This window comes from Xylocopa sonorina, chromosome 9 (assembly GCF_050948175.1).
Source record: "Xylocopa sonorina isolate GNS202 chromosome 9, iyXylSono1_principal, whole genome shotgun sequence".
Taxonomy (NCBI): Eukaryota; Metazoa; Arthropoda; class Insecta; order Hymenoptera; family Apidae; genus Xylocopa; species Xylocopa sonorina.
The window spans coordinates 7215239-7239761 of record NC_135201.1 but is presented as its reverse complement, the minus strand read 5'-3'; the positions used below and the strand labels follow the sequence as shown (position 1 = coordinate 7239761).

General features: G+C 46.5%; 1 protein-coding gene across 16 annotated transcripts in view; it reads left to right on the top strand.

Moving 5' to 3' along the window:
- Heph (polypyrimidine tract-binding protein 1 heph) overlaps positions 1 to 24523 on the top strand; it is a 294035-nt gene that overhangs the window by 177396 nt on the left and 92116 nt on the right. For 9 of the 16 annotated variants that reach the window (XM_076901330.1, XM_076901329.1, XM_076901328.1 and 6 more), the window contains one exon: positions 9040 to 9093. The exons of the other annotated variants lie outside the window; for them this stretch is intronic. In XM_076901330.1, the coding sequence (XP_076757445.1) occupies positions 9091 to 9093 (3 nt within the window). In that variant the 5' untranslated portion in view covers positions 9040 to 9090. The remainder of the gene's footprint in view (positions 1 to 9039; positions 9094 to 24523) is intronic. 16 annotated transcript variants of the gene reach the window in all.

Below are 24523 nucleotides of genomic sequence, written 5' to 3'. Positions count from 1 at the left end.
TTGCGCCGTAAACTCGCGGGACGTCGTCGCGAGGAAGCAGCCGAGCGATTCGAGGCGTGTTCCTTCGACTCGCTCGAGTCCGCTTGTTTCCTCGTCTGCCGGCGATAAAACGCGCGTGGACGTTGATCGAGCCTTTTCGTTGCGTCGCGACGTGAACGCGAGATTGATTCGTTGACCGGATGATCTTTATTTCCTGGATCCGTTCTTTTATTTCTTTGATCGCTGCAGGCGAGCTCGAGATGAGAAAGGAGCGGAAGAAATTGCGAGGATCCTATTCATTTATTTAATTGCCTTCTGAATTTATATATTAATTATGCCTTTGAGGACTTTCCTGGGCGTTAGTTTCCGCAATTATTTCCTCCAACTTTGCGTTACACTTCCTTGGACTGCCTAATTAGCAGCTTCGAATTGTCTTCGGGTTGTTAAATTGCTTGACGAAGGTCCTCGTTATCTTATCGAAGATTTTCCTAGTTAATACCTTGGTTTACCTTATTCAAGTTTTCGACTCGTCATATTACACGGCATGTCGCATAATTAATTTATCTTCGTCCACCATTTCAAGAAGATCCACCGTAGCGATCTTCAAATAATTATCTATCACATGTTCATACCTAAACTTGCAAAAACCTAGTGTCACATTCCTCCATGAATCCAACAGTAACTCTATGTTCAATTTTAACACCATCACGTTCACCAAAACCCCATCAGTATCACAATTAAACCCCATTAAGCTCTATTAAAAAACCAACAAATTCAATTCTCCATAACTTCGCAACAAATAGTCACTGCACGTTGAATCTTACATATGAGAAGCGCGGAAGCCTCCCTTTCAAAACGCCGTGCGAATCATCCCGATCGGACTTCCGGTTCCGGAGATATCGTCGTTGGAAGCGAGGCCTAATTTTTTCGCGTTTCTCTATCGCTGTCCTACTCGCGCGATCGGTTCTCTCGCTCGCACCTAGCGTCACTGACCTATCTCAACATTTATGAATGAACTCGCGTGGCGGCCATCTTTACTATTACTATTACTACGTGCGTAAACACTTCCTGGAAAAAATGTAGGTCAGCTGATTGACCTACATCTCGCGCGCTTTTTGGGGGCTGAACTTTGGGGGCCCATATCTCAGGACTGGATTGAGATATCGAGATGAAACAAAGCGCGTGTTAAATGGCATGGTTCTGGCTATTCGTTGATGTGGTTTAGGTGACAGATTCGATGGTTCTTCAGGGTGTATTTTGAGGTTAAAGTAGAAATTGTTGCGAAGTAGGTTGTATTTGTTCAGTTTTAGAAGCTGTTGAAGTGGTGTTTCAGTTATTTAGCGTGTTGGAGTTGTATTTCGGAGTTTGCGTGAGGGACATCTGGTGTGAGGATATCGTGGGAGCTTCCCAGTTAATTTAGTGCGAGTTGATGATAAGTCTGGATAAATATATATTTTTTAAATAGTTTACTTTGAATTTTTATTCGGGAATCGAGCAAATTTGTACAGCAGTATATGAGAGGATGTATCGGGGTGGACGTTTTTACTTTTATTCGCTTAGTTCGCGTTTTATGAACAAACAACACGAGCAAACACGTTCACCGCGTACTTTTTCGCAAGTTTCTAGTCGATCGCGATTACGCACGGCTTCGAGACTATCGTTCCTAGTTTCTGGGGTGTTTCTGCCTCACTGGCCGCTACATTAACGGCCGTGGAGTCAACATTTCTCTCCCGAGAAAGAGAAATGTTTGAGAAAAACTTGCCAGCGATACCACGAACTTTCGACGAACCGCACGATCAAACGTTCGATGTTCCTTCCTCCTTTTTCCCCATCGAAGCTTAATTATCGCTGATCACAAAATTGTACGGCTCTCATCCGAAAAATCGAATAGATCTTCAAAATTCTTGAAACGAAAGCGTTTCATCGCTTTCTCGTTTTCTATTCACATTAAAATATCCATTTAACGGAACATCGAACTACGCTGCCCAAAATATCCACCGTGAAAAACACTCGCGTTGCGAAACAATCCCCAAAACCAGCTTCTCCACTTTTCCACCCCCTCGCGACCGTGCGCCATAAATGTTTCAGCCATCAATGGCCCCAACGAAATTAACCCTCCGCCCGCCTCGCTCGAGATCCCTTTATCACGCGTCGATGGTGTAACGAGGCCGGAGGTCGAGACAAAGGCTCGCAGGGCAACGTTACGTTTCCCTTGGCTGCATTTTTGCGGCCCCTTCCGCGCGTTCCATCCGATACCCCCACGAAATTCAACCCCTGTACTGGCGTTTCACGGTCCCTCGTTCCCGTCTCGCGACTCTGAACGCAACTCCATTCGCGTTCCGTTCAGAACCGGCTTTCCGCGGTTTTCCCTGGCAAATCCTGCGCGCCGCGGCTATTTCGCAATCGCGCTCGCGATTTTTCACAATTGCCACGGTATTTTTTTGTTTTTTTTTTTCCTTCGCTTGTTGTACCCGGCTTTGAGAATTTCGGGATTTTTCGAAGCGGTGTAAATTACAGCAGGAGCCTGGCGAAATTTCAATTCATCGGATCGAGTGCCACCTCCGCGTCTATTCGCTTCTTCAATTAATTACGCTACTTGCTCGGAACAAATTGTGTTCGTTTGCACCCAGCGATTGTTGGCGACTTATTTTGCCGCGCTCTAATTGAAACTGCGAATCGCCGTCCGTCGTCCGCGTGCAATTACCGTGATTTTTATCCGGGAAAAATTTGCGAACGGCCGTATGCAAATTCGATGGAACCGCAATTCGAAAGGGGAGCCCTTAAAATCGCTGTTCTAAGCCCACCAGCATCGTACCGTTATCCGGATATTTTATTCAATTACCGGTTATCCAGGCTGGAGGAACCGGAAACAGCTCAGTCAGCCTTTGCTTTAATTTCGCTCTATCTACACCCCGCATCTCGCCATCCCCTGTTAATAGCCGCTACGTGTTCCTGAATATATGCTAAACGGCCGTAGACAACCCGCCTACTAGATAACGTTAACCAATATTTTCCAATTTGCATTAATAGCCCGCCATTCTCCATCGACCAGGCTGCACACGGCGTCGAATTATTGGCTAATTGTTAAATGATACGAATTATTCCGCGCGCGCCGCGCGTATGCTCGTTTCCACGGTAAAAAGTTTCCCCGGCCGAATTAATTATGAGAATCGTCATTGTTCACCTGTTACTATTGTTACATTTTATTACGTGCAATATTAATTCGTATAATGCAACTCGATACATTTGGAAATTATCATGTTTCGAAAATTACCGGGGGGAAATTAATAATGAATAATTAATAACGTTGCCAATTAATGGATTTAATATTGTAGACACCGCTCTGTTTCTAAATATGTTGCGTATGTATAAATCCATTTACGTGATAAGCAATCATAGATCCACCGCGCCCCTCTGCTGCAGCCGCCACCTCGTCGCCACGCTCCTCTTTCGAACGCGCGTCATTACCACGACACAATGCACGGTAATCCAACCATTTTGCCGCGTGCTCGATGGGAACGCGATATTCCCTGGTCCCACGAAGGGTGAACAAATCCGTGGAGGGCGGATAAGATTGAAAAACGGATTACTCGAAGGTGATCGGAGCATCCGGACGAAAAAGGATCGCCGCGGAGGCCCATTCAGCCGACAGCCTGGCTTTTGTGATTTTCTCATTACTGGTGGCTGTGCGTTGCCCCCCCTGGCTTCGATTCCCTCCACCGTCGCTTTTACCCACCCTCGCCTTATCTCTTAGACGCGATTTCCGCGCGTTCTCCACCGTGTGGCTAACGGTACATAAAAAACTTTCGACTTGTATAAGAAATGAAATTAATTCCGTCGACTCGCGGATGGTGGCTACAATAGAGAGGGTCGAAAAATGAAAAGTTCGCCCGCGATTCGTTCATTTTTTGCCATACAACAGCGAGCCATGAATTCGTTCGGCTGGGAAAGTTTGACAAAGTTAATTGGGAAGAAAATTCGTTATTAAATGAAATACGCGGGGTATTAAAAGTTGAGGCGGAATCGAAAGGAATTTCACGTGCACGTCGAGAAACGTATTCGCAATTATATTTTCTGAAGACAGTTTCAGCTTCGTGAAAAAGCGTGGGACATTTAATTTGCCTTAATTAAAGTAAAGTAAAATCTGCTCGATGCACGCACGGAAATTGCTCTCAACAAATCGTAATATAAATGTAGCGGTTCGTCGATAATCGTTACGCGATAATTGAAGAAAAATCTGGCAACGATTCTTCCAACATCCTCAGCTGGGTCCGTTTCGACGCGAGCGTGCGAAGATGTAAATCGCCTACGAGGCAGCGTAGTTCGCCGCTCGCTGGTAACTAAATTAGAATTGGCGAGTGTATTCGAAGCTCGCGAGGCGTGAGTTATGATGACTGCATTATAGTCGCGATGTATGCGTGTTACCAGGGCCGGGGAATCGGAGGAAGATTAATGGAAGGGCGCGTTAGGGATTCATTAGGCGCACCCCCTCGCCTCTGATTAAGCGAACTCGCGGTATTAACGATGATTTATTTTTTCGCGAACATTCTCGTAACAACGATTTTCGTAACAATTAAATCGCTGGCTGTTTATTAATCACTCTGTAATAAGTTCCTGCACACACTCCATCATGGAAGATCTTAACAAAATCTTATCCACTCCTATTAATTAAAAAAGACGACATAAACGAACAAGAAATCCTTCCAACAGACTTCACATTCAATCGCATTCACCGTTTGTATCAAATTCAAATTGTTCATCGCACTTTCTTGAGAAATTACAAAAAGCAAAATTCGTCTGGCTGACATTCTGTGCATAAAAATCGACACACTGTAGAGGAGGATCGCGTAGCCGTAAAAGACGACAGGCGCTAAGGATCGTCGCCAATTTACGCGAGTCGTTACGCCATCGTGGAGCACGAAGGGCCGTTCATCCCCCATTGTCGCTGCTCTGCGGGAGGGTGGGAAAGTCGTGTTCGCGGCCGCGGCTGGAGGGGTGCCCTGGTTCCGGATGCTTTCACGGTTGTTTACCAGCCTGTCCGTCAGCCAGCCACCAATTAGTATTGTAACCAGTGGACGTTTCTATGACGCGGGCAGAAACAATGAGAAAAGACGCCACGGCGTCTTGGAACGTCTGACGGTGACGCGAGGCGAGGGTTGGTTTGGATAGGGGTTGCTGGCGTTTCATGGCGTTTCCTCTTGCTTCTTTCGAGAGAGGGTTGAAACGAATAGTTTTCAGGCTTTATTCAGAGTTTTTGGAGTTTGGGGATGGAAGCTGTTATAATAGTCGTGGAACTTTTGGCGATGCGATGGAGCATTGAATAATGGATGATGGTTATCGAGACTACTCAGCAGTCGATGTTTTCGAAGGATCTGTTTGGTCTTGTGAAGATTAAAGAGCTTGCAGAAGTATCGCGTGTTATATTTTTGAAGATCGAGACTCTGTAACGTTTAAAAGGATTGCTATCAGCTGTTCTTCTAAAAAGCGCTTCTACTGGTTTCGTTTTCTCCCATCGTTAAACAAAGAAGTATTAAAAAGCAGGGTGTGTTGCACGGATACACAGTAACACGTTACATACTGTTACACGCGCGCGGATTATCTTGAAACTCAGTTTACCCGACACTTTATCCGCGCAACGTAATCCGGTTACCCTCTAAGCCATCGAATTGCACGTAATTAGTTCCGCAGTCCCCGTAAACTGAACAATTCTCAACGTCTTATTAAATTACCTTCGATCACCCGGGAAAAAGAATGTTCGAGTCGCGTTTATTCAACCTGGCGACGCTTAATGGGTTAACAAACCCTTGAAAAACATTCAACTTTCCACGAGAGAAAAAAAACAAGCTCTCTCACCTACCCTCCGCGATGACGCTTCCCTCTCGTCATCCCTTAAAATCCCCGATGGAACGCTTGAAACTTCACTCTTCCTTACTGAAGGGGTGGGAAACGATCCTGCGGTGGTCGAGGGAAGAGGAATCGCTCGCCGGAAGAAAACAGCGCCTTAAATAACAAAACACCGGTTCACTTAGCCGCGAACTGGCCTGTCGTATCGACACGCTCTCTCACCCACCCTCCAGCGGCAAAGGAAACCCGTCACGGATACAAGCGTCGCACACTTAAGACGGCGCACTAATGCACGTGCATTTAAGACTCGCGCTACAGGCAACCGCAGCTGCTGCTCGCCAGCGGTGCTTCCTGTGGCGCCTCAACCCCCGACTGAACCCTCCGCAAGCGTCATTATCATCCATTTGCTAATACAACAAGATAAATTGCCCTTCCGCGCTCTGCAACGTTACACCGTGGCCCGCGAGCAACGCCAACCTGGCCGACCAACCCTTCTGCCCCTCCACCACCCCCGAGAAACCCCCTTCGCCCTTTCACCTTGCCTCCACCAGAGCCAGAGCGCCGCTTCCGTCGGATTTCTTCCTCGTTTTTGCTCCTCCTGCTTCTTTTGTCTCGCGCGGGGGTGTTACGGGGGTGAATGGGGTTTTTGTTCGGGGATGATGGGGCGAGATTGATTCTAGTCGAGATGGAGTAGATGTTGCGCGGATAACGAGGGTGTTTTTTTTTCTTCCCTCTCTGTTTTCGCTTTTATTCGCTCGGTGAGAGGGTGTTTTATTGGCTTCCTGAGCGGGGGTGAGGGCTCGCGGTTTAGCGGGGCTGGATTCTATTTAACGGGAGTTCGTTTGGTTAATTGTACCACGGGAACGAGTTACGAGCTCTCGTTTGAGCGATTAGGTGTTTGCAAAAATGTTTTTCTTCGTTTGGTGAATATTATCGTGAGTTTTTGGAGTTATAGCATTCAAGGGGGTTTGAGAGTGTTGTACGAAACAGCTGGAAGTGCTCTTGGAACGTTCACGTGCCATCCACCGCGCTTGTTTCGCATCGATAGTCGTTTACATGCTGCTGGCCCCGCCATCCCCCATAAATAGCGAATATCGAAGAACGACACGATCTTATCGGCCGCTCGTTGTCGACGTTAAAGGGTGTCCGATAGTAACGGCCAGGGAAAAAGGCCAGCAATCGTGGGAGTTGCGTGACCAGCCTGATAAAACCCCATCGACCCGTTCTTTGGCCATTTACGTGTACGCGTTTCTAACCGATTCTGCCTCCTTTCGCAGTGGTATATTTTTGTTTCTAGTGTCCAATGATAAGACTGAAAAATTGTATCGTTACTTAATTATCATTCGATCGTCTGTCTCATTGCTTTTGCCAAATGATTTACTATTAATGTTACGATAAAAGTCACAAATGTGAAGAATTAGGGTGCGAGTAAGTTGTAAGACGCGCGAGAAGGTTGCGTGGAGCGAGAAATCACGATAAACGGTCGGTACACCGGTCACGTCGCACGCGATTAATTGAAATTCTTACTCATTTCGTTGGGCACTTACTGGTGTCGCGTTCTCCTCTATTTTTATTCGCCGTTGCTCGTGTTTTAAATTCAGGGAGGCGGAAAATTCGTCCTCGCTTTCGCGGCGGCGTCGAAAATGTCGACGCGAAATCGTGCAGAAGCCGGGGAATGCCACGATCTATTTTTAATTCCCTCGTAATCAACCCCGCCTCGTGTGTTGTTTTTTCGTTGAAACGAAACGGGGCGGCGCGTACGAAAAATGAGGAGGAAGCGCGCACACGTGTAGTCGTTTAAACAAAGTATGCCGCACAATGCAAACAACGCGCTATTGATTTTTCACGTGAAACGCGCGGAGGCAAACCGGGTTGAATTTAATATTCCACCTCGTCTTGAGGGGAATCTGTGCGGATGATACGAAATTTATTTTACGAATATCTTTTGCTTCCCACCGCACTTCGACTTTTTGTAATTCGTACGAGCATCGAATCTTCTATTTATTGGACTTAAAGGAGACAATTATCCTTGAGATTTACGAGAATAATTATCTCGTATTAGAAGAAGCGATTAATTTTGTTACGAGTAATATCTTGCTCGAAAATAACCAATAAGGGATAGCCGCTGTGCTTGCGGTTAAAACGTTAATATTATACGTGTAGCAGGCTGGGGGAACGACGCTAATAAGTGAATTTTCCTGGGAAAGCAGGTCGCGCGTGACAGCTCTTCAAAACGCACGCACAAATTGGACGTGGCATGACGAGGCCGCCCCGCGGCGTCGCTTTTCAAAAGGAGTTGCATCTCCGCGGGGACGACGCGATGAAACGCTTCTGTTCTTAGGCGGAACCGAGCCCACCAGACGAGTGTCTGCAAAGTCTCGTATATCAGACAACTTTTTAGTGACCCTCTTTCGCGTTTCTTTAATAATAGACAGAAAAGAATGTTATTTTAACCATTAGAACCACAACGAGGTAAAGAAATGGACTGTTTGAAAATTCGTATTAATTTTCTGAACGATTACAATTTTTTGTACGCTCTAGTAATTAATTTCTCGTTTATTCGCAGGCGTAGAAATTTTATTCTGGCACGTTTTTGTAGCTTGTACATACAATCGAGGGGCGGCGACGTTGTTTCTCGGTTCTGGCTTCGAGAGACGCTCTTGCAGAGTTCCCTGTTGTTCCCACTGTGGCTTTTGTTGTTGCTCGTTTAAATAGACCGCGGTGTATCTTGGCGAAATTGATCGACTGCCGCGGTATTCATTCGGCAGAAACGAGCGTCCCATCGCGATGCGAGCATCGCGTTCCCTCGGATTAATTTCCGGCGTCTGACGATGCGTCGACCGTCACTACTTGCGGACGCGCCCCTGGAATCGTCTGTTCCTCGATTCCGACGAGAAAACCAGAGACGAGTCTTTATTAACAAACATCCACGATCTTCCATTTCAACATCACGCTAATCATCACGCGAATCAACCAAATACTTGCAATTCTATTAAAACTTTTCTAACCTCGCCACAGCTAGCGATAATTATAATTTTGCCTGTAGAATGTATTTGTTAATTATTTTTAGTTTTTGTCTGGAATGTTTAGCAAGATGCTCTGTAAAGTGATCGAGTATTTTTCAATTGTGTAACAAATTTTTTTCTGTTATTTATTGCGTAGAATTGAAGTGGAAAGTTGAAGTAATGTTCTGACGTTCTTTTTCTCTGCTTTCAGGTGAGTGTCCCGGAATTCCAGTACGCTCGAGGGACGGGCGCGTCCCTGACGATGGTAAGCCATAAACCAGTGTGTACCCATCGCCTGAACGCGTCGCGCGACCCGCTTTCGCTCGCGCCACGTGGCCTGATTCCGCGCGCGTTAAACCCGCCACCCTCCCACGCGAACGCACGCTCAACTGGAGACATCCCTTTTAATTACCATCCAACGACACGTTCGTTTCGTTCTCGCGATCTCGACGATCCTCTCGCGACGACCAAGCGTTGCGAAGTTACATTTCAACGTTAGAAATTTCTTACACAAGGGTAGCAAGTATATCGTGCACCAAAAAATTGCTTTACTTTCTCTGGTAACAAACCTGGCGATACGAAAAATGCGCCAAAAGCGTTTAACGAGCTAAATTATTTAGCCAACGTATATTCGATCGACTTAAAAGAGGGTAGACAAGTTTCTAACAACCTCGAAGCAACGCAGCTTGTACATATTAATGTTTACCCAATTGTAATCTAAACACGTAGGATATTTACCCGTGGTAAACAATTTCCATCGAGCAAACGTTAAAAAATTGTCCGTACGCGGTGGTTGACACTTTTAACAGGACAAATCAGCCCCCGTTTCACCCTCTTACGTTACTGTAAAATAAGACGCGTCCCAGGAGGGGCGCACGCGAAACGTGTTTGTATATCATCAGTATGGCCACCGAAGGGGTGTGACACTGGGGCCACGTAGACCGCGAAAAATCGCTCTGCGCCGCCGCTGCGGGGGTGAAACGTCGTATCTTTCCTCGACGTTGAATCCGTGCTTTCGAAGTTCAGAGAACTCTCGCCCCAGAATCCACTCTCGAATGAAAATAATTTATTACACCCTTGCGCGAGGGGAATAAAAACATTTTGCGGCTGTCGCTGCTGTTTAAAAAAATCGACCAGGTAAATAAACGTTCTCAAAGTCGAAGAATTCGAGAATTCCAGCGCGCGCGATGGAAAAGGAACAACTCTTCGCTGGTGAACGCGTTCGCCAGTTGGGGGGGTGGAAGTTTCCCGAGACAAGCCCGACGGCGACGGTTTCGTCGGGAAAAATTCCGCTACGCGAGAGAAGAATACAGAGGCAATTCCTCTCTCGCGTAGCAGACATTTCCCGGACAGATAATTCGCGGGGAAAATTCCCCGACGGATAGAACAATTTCACTTACTTAAACACTGATTCCACGTCGTCTGTACGTCGTTGAAATAACGGTGGAGATTGCGCGAGAGGCGTCGCGTCGCGTCGCGAGCGGCCCGTTTACGCGGACAGGGGATTGAAGGGTGGGTGGTTGGCGCAGGAGGGTGTGGGTTCTTAAAGTGTCTGGTCGTGGAGAAAAATGGAGCCGCGCGACGCGCGAAAACTCGGCCCTATTTCGCTTTCAATTTGTACCTCCTCAAAGGCGTGTAAACTGTTTCGAGAAACAGAGTTTTCTGTTGGAGGTCCTCTCGCGCGCGCACAAAGCGGAATTCGAGAGAGTTTATGACGATTTTATGATTAGACGGCAGACGTTCGCCCTTCTCCCCTCGTTTTAATTTCGTTCCCTTTATTAGACGCGCTCCTCGCGTTCTCCGCGATATTTTATTGCTTTATTAAATTCTATTAAACGTGTCATCGTCGTGTTACGAAGGTCGACGGAATTAGTTACGCGAAGACGCGGGTGTATCCGGCGAACGGGGCCGCCGTTCCGAGAAAACGATCTTCCTGCCTCGTAGTCGATCGTTCGCCAGGTTTTTGCTCGTTAAAATTCTATTTTGCCCAGCGTAAACAGCAAATTATGCTCGGAAGCACGACGTCATCCCCCGTTCTGCCCTTCGACCCCTCGTCGTGCGCCGCGCGCACTCGTCGATTCCAACCCTTGTCCGCCGCCACCCCCGCATCCGTCGCGTTGTTTTTCCTGTTTCCTTTTTAATGGAACCGTTCCGCAAACCGTGGCTTATCTTTATTCCCCGTATAAACGAGGACAGGCCTTATCAGCCGGTAAGCCAGAGGCTATCGTTAGAGTCGCACATGTTTCGAGGCGTGTTCCACCCGCTACACGTACACCCTCCACCGTTTCCTGTCTCATTATCGACGTACTTCCCCGCATCGCGTCTCGCCACTTTTCACCCTGTGCTACGGTTTTTGGCTACGTCTCTGGTCTTCAATAAACGCGAGGTTCGCGTTAAATGCCAGTCGGTTATCTCGAGCAACAGGGGTGGTTTCGCTTGGAAGCGTTCGAGGTTGTAACGCAAAGGGTTTAGAAGCTTCTCTTTTCAGAAGTTGAGAGCAACGACAGTGAATTTTTTTAATTCCTTTCGTTCTTCGTAGATGGAAGTTCGATTAAGGTGATGATGAGATTTTCTCGTTATCAGAGCGACGAATGTGAACATGTTATATCCCCGTTGATTCTTAATCGTTTATAACGCGGCAGAAAAAATGGCCCGGTTCATATCGAATTCTCGTATCGTAATATCGAAACGGGACGGAAGCGTGGACGCGTAGGGGATGACGCGTGGAACACGGGAACCACCCCGTATCGACATCGTATTTTCGAGCGGCGTTTAAAGAATACATTTTAATTAATATGAAATTCGCGTGCCCGTACAATAGGGGGAGAGGTGAATATTAATTTTTCCATTTGGTTTATGGATCGGAAACGAGGAGGGGGTCGGAGGATTTTAATTAATTTTTCAATCTTCAATTCGCCGCTTCGGTATTCTAAGCGACGCGCGTGCCTTTCTGCTCCGTCTCGCGCGATATTATCTGCGAATTTATTTTTCCGTATGTTTAATTAAAAAGTTCCGAGTCTCGTTCGCGACGGCAATTCAGCCGGAACGGATCGACGAATTAACCTGGCGATCTCGTTCGAGGACGAGGGGGAAAAAAAGGTGATCGTCTCGTTTGGCTGAAAGAAAAGTTCCGTAGAATGACTTATGCATGGCTTGAGGTGAGCGACATTCCATGGTTGAATTTTATGGGGACTGTGCACGACGGCCATGGCGTGACTGGACTTCGTACGAAAACAACAGGTCAGACTTTCGTTCGACGTTGTTTCACTACTGGTCGCGGTTGTTTTACGAGCCGTCGACGAGGAAACAGAGATTCTCGATGCGCGCGGACCGCGATACTTTGTTTAAAACTCTGAATTATTCAGCGTGCACTGTTCGCGGATGTTCGCGTAGCCATGGGAAATTTGAACTGGCGAAAAACTGGTATACTTACTGATAAAACGCGAGAATAGGTACAAAACGTCTCTTTTTGTTGCTGTTATAGTATCAAGGACTAAAGTAGCGTTTAAAGACAGGAAATTTAGCGGAGAAACGTGTTAGATTCTTGAGTCAAGTCCATGAGTCTCTCTTGTTCGTTGAAAGGCATTGAACGCGTTCGAAACTAGCACGGGGTCGGGTTTAAAAAAATTGCGAGGCGACCAAACGTCCCTCGAGTCTCGCGAAAGACTCCATCGCCATTCATCCACCTTTTGGTTCGATGAAAAATGCGGCTGACACGGTGTCGAACGAGATCGTGGCCATTGAAGGCGCGCGCGGAAATGAGCGTGCACTTTCGCGAGCGGCAGCTTCGAACGAGAGCCCCCACCGCGTCCTTTCTTCCCAGTTTCGGGGGGCTATCAGGCGTGGACATTTTTCACACCCTTGCGGGGTGGTAAGTTCGTGTTTCTCAAGGTTTCAACCAAAATTAATCGTTGCAAGTGCGTTGAATACCCAGCTGTAATTAATCGAGAGCAACCTTTACAACAGCGTCCGCGAGAAGGGGTGAAACGTAACTGAAATCTGTTGTGCAGTTGTCAAAGGTATAGCTTCGAGGGTTGTCCAGTTGTCGAGTCAATCGTTACTTTAATTACAATGTGTGTCTTGTAAATTATCAGAATCACTGAACTCGTGATAATTAATTCTAGAAACATTAGAATCGTCTGAGGTAACGAGAAGAGGGTGGCGAGAGAATCAATATTTAATTCAGCCATTCGAAATCTTTCCTCGAGCAAGTCTCCGTCGATAATTGGCCCTGGTGACTTGACAGGGACCCGAATCGTACGGGATTCCCGGGTATCGGAATCCCTGGGGCACGTTTCTCCACCGTACGTGGCCATTTCCTCGTCGCTGGGGCGGCACGGGGCTCAGGACGAATGGAATTTCCGCGGCGCGGAATCTATTCTCGCGACGGGAGTGACGTATTCGTAGCTCAGTGAAAGTAATCTATCATGTGACGGGTAACGCGATATCCTGGATATTCACGGGGATCCTTCCTGGGCGACTTGGATCCCTTGGATCTTCTTGAGATTCGCTCAGTGATCGCGTAATCGAATTGGGGTGTGTTTTAGAACCGCTTCGCGGGGGATGAAACTCGAATTTCGCGTTAATCGTTGGCAATCTTTTTCCCTTTTAGAATACGAGTTCGATTTTCACGCTTGATGCTTCGCTAAATTTCGATTTCGTAAACAGTGTTTTATTTTTAGTTTATTTCTCGTGGAAGTTTGTAAGATTTCGTAAATTTTGACGTACTTGTTCCGTGGCCAAGAGCTAAGAATAAAATTTAGAAAAAGGGAAATCCCAGTGGAACAGCCAGCTTATCCCTTTTCCAGTCGATTTACGCGCGAAGTTCGCGTTCCTGGAAGGAAGGGGATCGTTTATCACGCGCGGTGGCTAATAGATAACGCGGGTTACGTGTTCGAGGTTCGATCGAGACCGCTTTATCGGGCTGGATCGAGCAGCTGGTTCGCCGTCGAACTTCCGGAAGCGTCGCGCAGGAATTGCGTGCGTCTATATCCGATCGTTATGCTTGGGTAATCCTTGTAAAGGAGATGTTCCCCACGTGGCTACTTGAGACTTGAAAACTCTCAGCGTTACTGGCGAAAATTCGATCCTCCAAAATTCTAATTATTCAGACTGAACAAAAATCTAATTTAATCACCGTAGTTGAAGAAAATGTCTGCTGGTAGCTGCAAAAATTTCCTAAAAAAAGAAGTGAGGAATGGATAAGTGGGCTTAAAAGTCTTCTCTGTCGAACGCGAATCCCCAAATCGAGCCCTCTATCCCGTCAAAAACGAAGGAGCTTTCCATTAAGTCTCTCAGCAGCAGCGTCGAGAGTTTTTCGCCTGTCCCGATATCTCGAGTAGAGGCCACGAGGCTCGCGCAGCCGTCGAAGGAGGGGGCTGGAAATGTCCAAAGGGACCCGGTGCTATTTCATCGAGCCAAGAGAGTTTGGCTTCTCGAGCTTCTGATGACTTGTGAAACTCCTCGAGACGACTATAAGCCGATATATTTATTGCCAAGATACTTCTGAGACTCGTTCTCCACCACCCCAGGCCCCCACCCCTCGTCCCCTCGTCCGACCGCCAGCGCAGGAGTCGATTTAGTAAATAAGACCGGAAGTGGATTGCCTGTGACATCGCCGTCAAACTTGAACCGCCTTTGAAGTAGAATTTCAAAGGAATTTTTCCCCGATCGACTCCTTCTGGCCTCCGCAGCGGCGATAAGGGGGTAGGTTCGAATGGCGACGGGGGCAGGAAATTGTGCGCCCTGCCCGCGGTTTAATTAAAGATATTGGCTCGCGATTAATGGCCCACGATGGATTGTACGCTTCTGAATAGCCCTGGCGGGGTGAAGAAGAGGGCAGTGGAAAATTTTAGGGGATGAATTCACCTGCTACGTAAAAATGGCGTTATTAATCAACTCCTCGTTGGGTTACAATTGATTCCTTCCTCATCTGAGACCACGATGTAATCGCAAAGACACGAGGCTTGCGTAATTTTTTTATTGAAATTCTTCGAGAAGACAAGTTGAAATCGGTTAGCGTCGTCGCCTGGTCGCGGTTCTTGGCGGTTTCTGGAAACGACGAGCAGGGCCGTGAGTGTCTCCGCGAATAGAATCGGGTCGACTCGCGTGTTTTTCTCGCGCGCTGCCAGAACATCATCGTATCGCGGACATTTCCGCGCGCGTACGCGGCCCTGTTGCGCAGCGTGCTCCAAAAAGATAACCGCGGACACCTCGTTTCCGGTTTCGTCGGCGAGGCGACAGGCGAACGAGGCCAGCCAGCATTATTGCGGCCTCTGGCGCGGCGTGGGACACGGAGGGATGCTGCGCGTCGAGAAACTGGCACGAACAATCTTTTTCAGGCACTTACATAGTTGCTTACAATTATCTCGACTCTACCAATTCTTCTCGCTGTCTGAACGTACAATTTTCAATTAAAATTGTCGATTATAAACTATTCCAGTTTCGAAGCAGATTTATATCGAATATAATTATTCTGCGCTGCGATTAAGTTAGATTGCAGACTTATCTGATGCAAATAAACAGTCTGTACAGCATCCTTTAAGCATCAGTTTGATTTAAAAAAGAAAATCGTCCACCCCGAAGCGACAGATTAAAATCCGTCGTGGCAGGAAACGGATGAATCGAGGCGACTCTGCGTTAATCGGTAATATACCCTGTTATACCATCGTTACATAATAAACGATGAATTTTCATGGCATGAATACGAGGAGCGGCTAATGAGCGCATTAATATTTGCTGGCCGCTGTTTTGCACCCTTCCTCGTCGACTAGTCCGCCCATAAATCCCCTCTCGCTGGTTTGTCGCTGCTGGACGTTCGAAGAAGACGTCTTTCGAGGGATGTTCTACGAAATACGAAATAAAATTGAACGATCGTCGAGTGTCTGGTCAAAATATCGTCGACTTCCGGATTGGGCGGGTTCAAGCTTCAATTTCAGTGGCGGCACAATTTTCCTGGCCTGGTCCAGGCGTCGTCCCTTATCCCAGTCGAGTCCTCGTGGCCGCAGATAAATTTTCGGATGACGGGGAGATGGATGAAGGACAGCGGCGATCCGGTTCGTGGCAATTTAAGCCCGCGGAAGACGGACAATTTAAATTTTTCCCGCCGCTCGCGGGTAATTGCTCGCGGCCCCTGTAATTGCACCGCTTCGATACCATCTTCCACGGGGATTGCTCTCCATTTTTTGCTTCCTTCGCGATTTTTCCGCCCGTCAACTCTCGAAACAAACGTCGATCCTTTCAAGACGACGATTCAACCCGTTAATCGGTAAATATTAATTTAACCCGCTGACAGATTTCACTTGCGCATGCAAATTTGTTTTCTTGCAAAATTCATTCGTGTGCGCAATCGTTGGGAAATAATTATCGAGGCTGAAAACGAACGAAACGTTTATAATTACTCTGGGTGCAGAGGAATGCGCTTTTCAGTGAGTCTTATTAAGGAATAATTACATTATGCTGGACAAACGTTTTGTTTGTCGAAAAGCGTTTGATTAAAAGACGAAAGATCTGGGTCGCGATTAAATAATTTACGCTGTGCATTTTTTCACTCGATTCGAGGATATTGGTTCTGTTGGCGGGGAATTTTAAGAAGGTATTTCGCGCTTGTTTGCCACGGAGTGGTGATAACGGCAACCCTTATCAAATCGAGGGTGAATCTCGTCACGTGGCTCATCTAGGCTCACGTGAAGTCTTGCAGTTCTTCAGATTGGCACCACGAACCGTTTTTCGAGATAATATTCATTCGTCAACCTTGCCTTCGTAATTTCTTTGTAATTAAAGTTACTTTAAACTTGAGGCTGATTTTTTCTTCTAATTAACTTCCGTGATATTAAACGAAGTTGGCCGCGGTCAAACTTCCGAAATTTGCTTAATTTCTGGGGGGGAATCAGACGAATGTATAGTTGAAGTTAATTAACGCCACGTGGCCACGTCATCCGCGTTACAAGTTAATTAATTTTATCGCAAATTAATCCATCTTTCGTTGACCGTAGATCGCCCATCCCCTCTGCATTTCGATTGTCGCCTCGTTGATTTAATCAAATTTCAATGTTTCCATGCAATTATTTATCCTTAATATCGCGTATAAAGAAAATTGTGAATATAAAAAAAAAAAAAATAGTTCACGATTCGAAAGAAGAAGCGGCACCCAGGTTGGACAATGTTACAATTTTTAGAAGCCACAGCCGCGATAATAATCGCACTAACGAACGGGAACCCAAGAAATTAATCACTGATTTATCTTGTCAAACGAGAAATCCCATTATACCGTTCGCCAGGGGGGTGCTTCCAAGTAAATAAAGAAAAGATCGCCAGCAGACTGTCACAGAGGGTGAAGGCCAGAGACAGGGCGAGTTTTCACGCAGCTGCGACGGGAAAAACGCACGAGATAAATCTCGCGCGCGTTCACCTGTGCGTCCCTTTGCCAACCCTTGGGGAAAGGGTTGGAAAAAGAGTGGCAGAAATAATCTGGAAGAAATGTTCCCGGATTATTACGGATTTCTTGTCCTTCTCCTTTTTCTTCCTACAATTTCTACCCCCTCCTACCAACTACCCCTTTCTTTAGCCACTCTGAAATTCCAACGTTTCACTGTTTCACCAGTGTAACGTCGATAAATTTTGAAATCGATAATTCATTATTGAAGTCTAGATGATCTTGTTCGTGTAGAACTAATTTATAAAAATGGTGGAAGTAATATGCGTGTGTGAGGTGTAGAATCGACATCGCAGGCAGCTAATATCGCTTGATTCAGCATCGAAACGCGTGCATCTCCTCGAATAATACGCGTATTTCCCGTACGCTTTATGGGCCGTCGTATTCCGCGCTTTTTCAATTTTCTCGCGCCACATTTTCCCGTAAGATCGACTTTCTCACCTCCATTGACGCCGCGCATCTGCGCCATCGAGCATCGTTTCCGGCTGGCTTAGCAGACTCGCCCGGAATCCCGTAAAATATTAATACGAATGCCCTCGGATGGAGTGAAAATTCGATACTCACCCGCCCTATTCGAACAGCCGCTTCACGCCGCCCCTACGGCAGAACCCACCCCACAACGTTCCTCGTGGTAGTTCCTGGCACGACTCCTCAGCCATACTGGGTGCTCCGTGTATTTTACAAATGAACATTGCACGCGAGAAATGCTGCGAAGCATCAAGACCGACTTTTCATCCCCTTCTCGCGCGATTAACGATGGTTTGAACGTATTGGAAGGACTTCTCCTGTTATCTCTTTCGATTTAAATAATTGTTTGGAGCAGAAAAATTGAGGGTTGTATGTGTTCTATGCGATATTAAAGGGAGACTTTTTCTCTTCGACGTGAAGTCATTCGTTTCGAGGATCGAGACTTGTAGAGCACCAGATACGTGGCGTTCGCCAGTGCCACGACGACTTACATTACATCGTGCTGGAAATCTATTGCGGGGTGAGAATATTCAATGCGCTGGCTAGGTAAATATTCGATGAGCCTCCGCGACGAAGACTGAAAGATCCCTTGGCTATGTATTACGTACGTTAGACTGGTCATTTTCTACGTCAGTGTACGTTTCCGTCATGGTTTTCAACGGAATTAGGGAATAGCGTGCTGCGATGCGATATTACTTGCGAGAATCGAGGCAGTGACGCGAATCTTTGAATGAAACTGAGAAGATTCGTAAATTCTACTTGAAGGAAGTTTACGACTCCGAAGACCGCGAAAATTTCTGAAGCTGAAAGAATAAAAGTCTTGGGAAGTTTGGAAGTCTTGCGAAGTACGAAACAGATCTGAAACTGTGTCACCTTTAGCTTTAAGAGGCTCAAGAAATCGAATGATCAACCCCCTGTTCTTCATAAATTATTAATTTCAATCAACAGTTTTAAGGTACATATTTTAATAATTCTTCGTATATGTAAGTAGTCGAAGAACGCCTTCGAAGAGAGGAGAAAGAAAAAAATTGAATATTACTTCGCATCGAGGGGCGATCAACCCTTCCCCAGTGCCTCACACATTCATTAAACAATTTCCCTGGGAAAATTCTCCGGCGTGGTGAAAAATCGAAGTAGAGCGCCGGTTCTTTCATCAGACGAGCCAGTTTAATCGCGAGAACTTCCCAGAAAATTGAGTGCCAGCCTCGCCTTGAAGCGGGGGAGGAAAAAAAAAAAAAAAAAGAACGAGCTGCACGACACTTGGCGCAGGGCTAACTCGATTTTCGAAATTTCCATATTTATACGGGGAGCCAGCACCTCCATTTTAAAGTACACACACCGTATATATTTGCGCGTGTACGTGTGCCACGTACGTGTGTCGGTTCACCCTTGTTTCTTTTTCGCGCACGACCACCCCTTTCGCTGGCTAAAAAAAAAAGAAGAACGCTCTCTAGGCTTGGGAAAACAGAGCCACCCCTTCTACCTGTGTGATTAATTTAAAAGACCCGCCAGACTACGGTGGAAGCACGATTCTGCTTTCAGTTAATCGAGGGATGTTCGATGAAGTTCGAAAGGGTCAGGGTGTTGGCTGGCCCGTGCGTGACGTTTCAATAGGGGTGGCGAAGCCAGAGTTTGGATTGCGGGAGTGTTCTGTGGTTCCGTGGGTTGTAATTTTAATCTGATATCTTCTCTTGGAAAGCGACATTACTTAACAGCTCGTTAACTCGCACGATTAACCCGATTTTGAAGTATCTCGAATACAATTTTGTCAATCTCTCACAAATCGAACCCCTAAAAAAACAGAACTCTTGCACTATTCTGAGGAATCAATGATTCGACGCCTCCAGAAAAGCAATCGATAGTTTCTCGCCGCTGGAGCCGTCGAATCGAATTAAAATCGAATAGTTGTCGGGTGGCGAGCAACCCTGAGGGTTGGTAGGGACGCCTGGCGAGAGGCGGGGTCGGTGGAAGGTCCGCTGATTCAATTTGGAGGAGAAAGGGCGGCTGACAGGCCGCGACCCGCCGGAAACGGCACCCGCGGGAACCGTACGCGGCGAAACTCCGCTACTACCGGTGTTTTATTTCGCGTATTTGCAGGACGCGGCCCGGCAGTATTTCCGCGACCGCGTTGCCGCGCTGGACGCGCCCTGGGACCCAGGAGGAATTTGATTTACGCGCCATTTGGCGCTCGTACGTCCGCGCGCGGTGTCGCGCTACTTCGAACCCGGATTGGTATCGATAGCCCGGACGGATCTCGGGTTTCTTTTGTTTTATCACAGAGTAGGACTCGTGGGTTCAGATGCAGGTGAGTTTTTGAGGATAGCTCGTCGCTTGATGGAATGCTTAAGAAATTCGTGCGAACAATTCCTCGATTTTCGTATCGATGATTTTGGTGGTAGAATTTGTTTTTGTCTCTGTCTTTTGGGAAACTTTCATGCAGAGGCGTTATTGTAGATCACAGACACTGTGGAAGAATTAAGAATGTGTCCGTTTTTGAAGTCAGCACGATGGTTTTTACCTGAGAATCTACTTAAACTCATTGGAAAGGTCGATAGACAATTATTTCGTCCACAGCCAGTCGAACCGCGGGGATAGGGCCACGCGAAACAAAGAAACGTTTCAATTGTCTCTCGAAAGACTTAACTGGACCGCGAATTTCCCTCTTTGACGGACAATCGCGTCCCCCCGTCTCGATCGCCGGGGTTTAATTATTCTTCTGGGAATTAGAACGAACTCGATTGTTGCGATCTGAACATGGAAGCGGGGCTGGTTCGAGTCAGGTGACCCGAAAGAGTACCGTTCACGAGCGAAGAAAAGGAACGGCGCATTGTCTGCGAGAACCGCCGGTTCCCTTCCGAACGATGTGTTTCGATGCCCTACTATTTAGTAGCGAGACGCTCTGTTTTTCACCCCCTTTTGGACTCTGCTCAATGAAACATTAAGATGAGCGAAGCATTGCTTCAATAAAATATTGAGAATATTTTTTCAGAAACATATACCAATATCACGAATTATTATTTAAACGAACGCATCATTTTATATCGCGATTGCATAATTATTCGATGCAATTTCTAAATTATTTCTTGCGAAGGGGTAGAAATCAACGAAATCTTCAAATGATAACTTAAACGAGGTTTCCACGGAGGAATCTGGCTGCGAAACGAGCAGAAAATCCGCAGGAAAACAGAGGGATCGATCCGCGCGCTTCTAAAACGAGCCTCTGCTAGATAGCCGAGAGTGTGAACGGGGTTGGATGGGAAGAAACAGAAGGGGCAGAGATAGAGTTTTCCTTCCGAGTGTTCGAATGGAATTACTTAGCTCATCCGTCGCCCCAGGGACGCTGCTCTACTCGGACGCCGGAAATGGAGTAACTCGTGGCTGCTCGACCGTTTGTGGGCTAACAAGTCCCGGCAATCCGGTTTATTTTCGTCGAGCAGGACACGCTGCCTCGATTCAGCCACTTGTCAGCCATTTCTCGAATTTCTCCGCGCCCTCCAGAGCACTCCATCAACTGGCTTCTCATGTTAATGGTCTTTTAAGGGAAAAAATTGTTTGTGTTTTCCTACGTGAAACTTACGTGAAGATTCGTCAACTGACTTGTTAGCTGTGGCTATAGTCAGTGGTTGATGGAATAGAAATTTGGTATCGTCGAACAATTTATCGAGTGTAACGTGGTTTATAATGTTTAATAGTAAATATTTGATCAGAGAGTCACTAAAAATGTTGTGAGATGCGATTTTTCAGAATTGAATCACAGCGGATCGAGGAGGACGAGTCTCTGAGAGGGTAAACGCCCTCGACTCCGCTTCGATCCACGGTAATTTCTTAACGAGCCGATAGAAATACCTCCTTCCCGTCGTAATATCGAGAGTGTCCCTTTTATCGAGCGCGAGGATGTTTCCTTTCCGCGAAAGAGAAACAACGGGCCTGGCAATATTCAAAATTAAATTTGAACGACCTGTTTTCCCTCCCCTTGAAAAATTACATACTGGGTTTGTCGTTTTCGTATCGTCGTCCACGTTCAGCCGTGGATATCGATCTTCGAGTGGAGATACAACAATCCGAATTCGTTTCGAGAGAAACTGTGTCAAGAAAACTTGAAAATACTACCAGCTGCGATTTCTCTGGAAACTGAAACTCGATAAAATCGTTGCTGTCTCGGCAATTCCCGCCCAAAACTTGAAATCAACCAATCAGAGACTCGCAAAATTGTCTCGAATTGAAATTCATTTTTGTTCTCGTAACGTCGTATCTTAAATGCTCAGTATTTTTGATTCTTCTCGATGGAACGTCTTTCTGCAAGTTTCCAAGTGTTTTCGAGCGGTTCATCGCGCGTCGTGGAGTTGAATGTTTAATTAATTCGCGACATCAGGACACGGTCGTAAAGCGATACCCGTGTACACGAGTTAAGGGCGAAGTTCACGGTGGCGCGCGTTAAGTGACACACGGGGGGTGGCGAACGTGCGTCTGAAATTTGTGTAAGGAAACGAGCGAAACGTCAGCCCGTCCGTTAATCCCGATACGCGAGCCACCGTAATGAGACGACTTAATGACTTGGCCGTGTACCGTTTAAACGGGCAGAGAAATTCGATTGGCCTGGCCAGCGATGCCTATTTCACGCGGGGACCACGACAATCGAGCGAGCCTGTTGACCATCGGGTAATATTGATGGATGAACCAGACAACTGAACGCTCGTTGGATAACCGTTGGGAAAATATCGCAATTACTCCTGTAGTTTTATTCGTTAATCGAGTCGCTTTTGTTCTCGCCTCGATGGTCGTCGAGCAATTACAATTTCCACCCTTGAATATATTATAGTCTCGGAACTTGTGCAAACTGGAAGAATTGATCAGTTTTTAGCGAGCAATATTCTCGCGATGGACACATAATTTTATTACTCGTAGCTTCTGGTAAATCTTGCAAAAAGGTCTATCATTATAACGCTGTGTGTACAACGCTTCTTATACTTCCGGAGACGATCAACTTCGAGGCATTTGCCTAATCGCGGACTCGATTAAAGGGAGAGGGGGCGAGAGTTGCGAAAGAAATATCAAACAGTGAAGCACGGCGAAGATCCCGCGAGCGAAAAAAAGGGCCGCGGAGGCGGATGGGTGGTGGGACGCGACGCGAGGAAACTTTTTGATAACACTTGCAAATTGCTTTCGAAAATAGAATAACAATCCAATTTCGAGGCAGTCGCGGTGGTTCACTGAGGGTACCGGGAGAAGTGTCGTCGAAAGGGATGCAAGCGGGGTCAGGGTGTGTGGGGTGGTGGGCGTAGCGCGGCGACCAGTGCACGTATTACGGATGCAATCTTTTCGATGTACCCGAAAACGTTTCGAAAAACGTGGAGGAACTTCTAAATATAATGCTCCGCGACAAGCGAGAATTCTTTTGGAGAACTTCAAGAGTGCTTTATTCAATTCAACAAGAAAATGTACCATTCTTACCATTCTTCGCCATTCTTCATCTTATGTAATCAGAAAATCCCAAATTTACTTGAGAAGAAAGATAACTCATCTATTTTTGCCAGAACCGATATAAAATAAAAAAAACTATTACTAAGAGGGAAACAAATCAGAAGCAAACAAAACAGTGAACTATATGTAGGCTATTTTCTTGGAAAATCTTGAAGGATGGTCAGAAAGAGGGTAAGAATGGTTTTCTAGCGGCTGGTGGACGAAAATCGCGGTGGACGCGCAATCTTGAACGGCTTCCGGACAATCGTGGAGCGTCCCTTCCGGTCCCAGGCCTGGCTCGATCGTCCCCTGCCGGTGGATGTAATTGCTATTATGTGGCGGGGAAAAATGCCCGTTGGCCGGTGCTCCACGGCTCGATTTTACCGTCGATCGACTCCGTGGCACATCGTGGCCGCGCGTACGTGTGTGGCTGGGACCATTTTGCGGCCATCCACGTTCCTCGAAAATTGTTTCGAGGGTAAAGAGAAAGGAGAATTTGCGGGCGAGCCCGTCCGAACCGCTCTCGTGCACGCCACGCGAGTGTAAGCGTCGTTTCGAGCCACCCTCGAAAAGTGTCGATTATCGCGCGATGTAATTTAGGAGGAGGACAGCGGAGGGACGTTAAAACGTTTTCAAATTGAAGAAATTGTTTGCGATTAAAAACAAAGGAATTTCGAACGAGTTTACGCGGGCTGAAAGTTTATGGAAAGTTTATGGTTTTACCGTTGCAGAATGGGGTGGTCTTCGCTCGGGCGAATCGCTCTGACCACTCCTCCGACTATTAAAAGTTAAACAACTTGTTAACTGGCGAATATTAAAAAACTTTCCCTGTTAGACGTGGCCATTAATATGGTAACGATGGTACCTCTTTCGTTTTTATTTTTTTATTTCGCAAACGTTGCCTCTTCGAATCTAAAAAAAACTGGGGGACGAGGTACACTTGAAATCGAGCATTTACCATCTATCATTTTCTAACTTTATCGTTATTTATTTTTACATTCATTGGTTCCAAAAAATTATAGAGTTTTCACATAATTCATTATCATGAAGACATTGGAGAGACTTCATTTTTACCGGTTTTTGAATAAGAAGAAAAAGATAAAAGCTGAATAAACGTCTGAGATAAAAACATCGATATGAAGGAGATAAAAAAAGACCTTCCGTGGAATTTCTCCTGGATATCGCGATGCGAGACGATAATATTGCCAGCGCCACGGTTTTACACCGCGAACCCTCCCCCTCGGTCCATTTGTATAGGCGATTCCTCGAAGGGGTTGCTCGCGAGGATGCTTTAAATTTCATCTGCGCCTGGACCGACCTTAATCGCATCCGA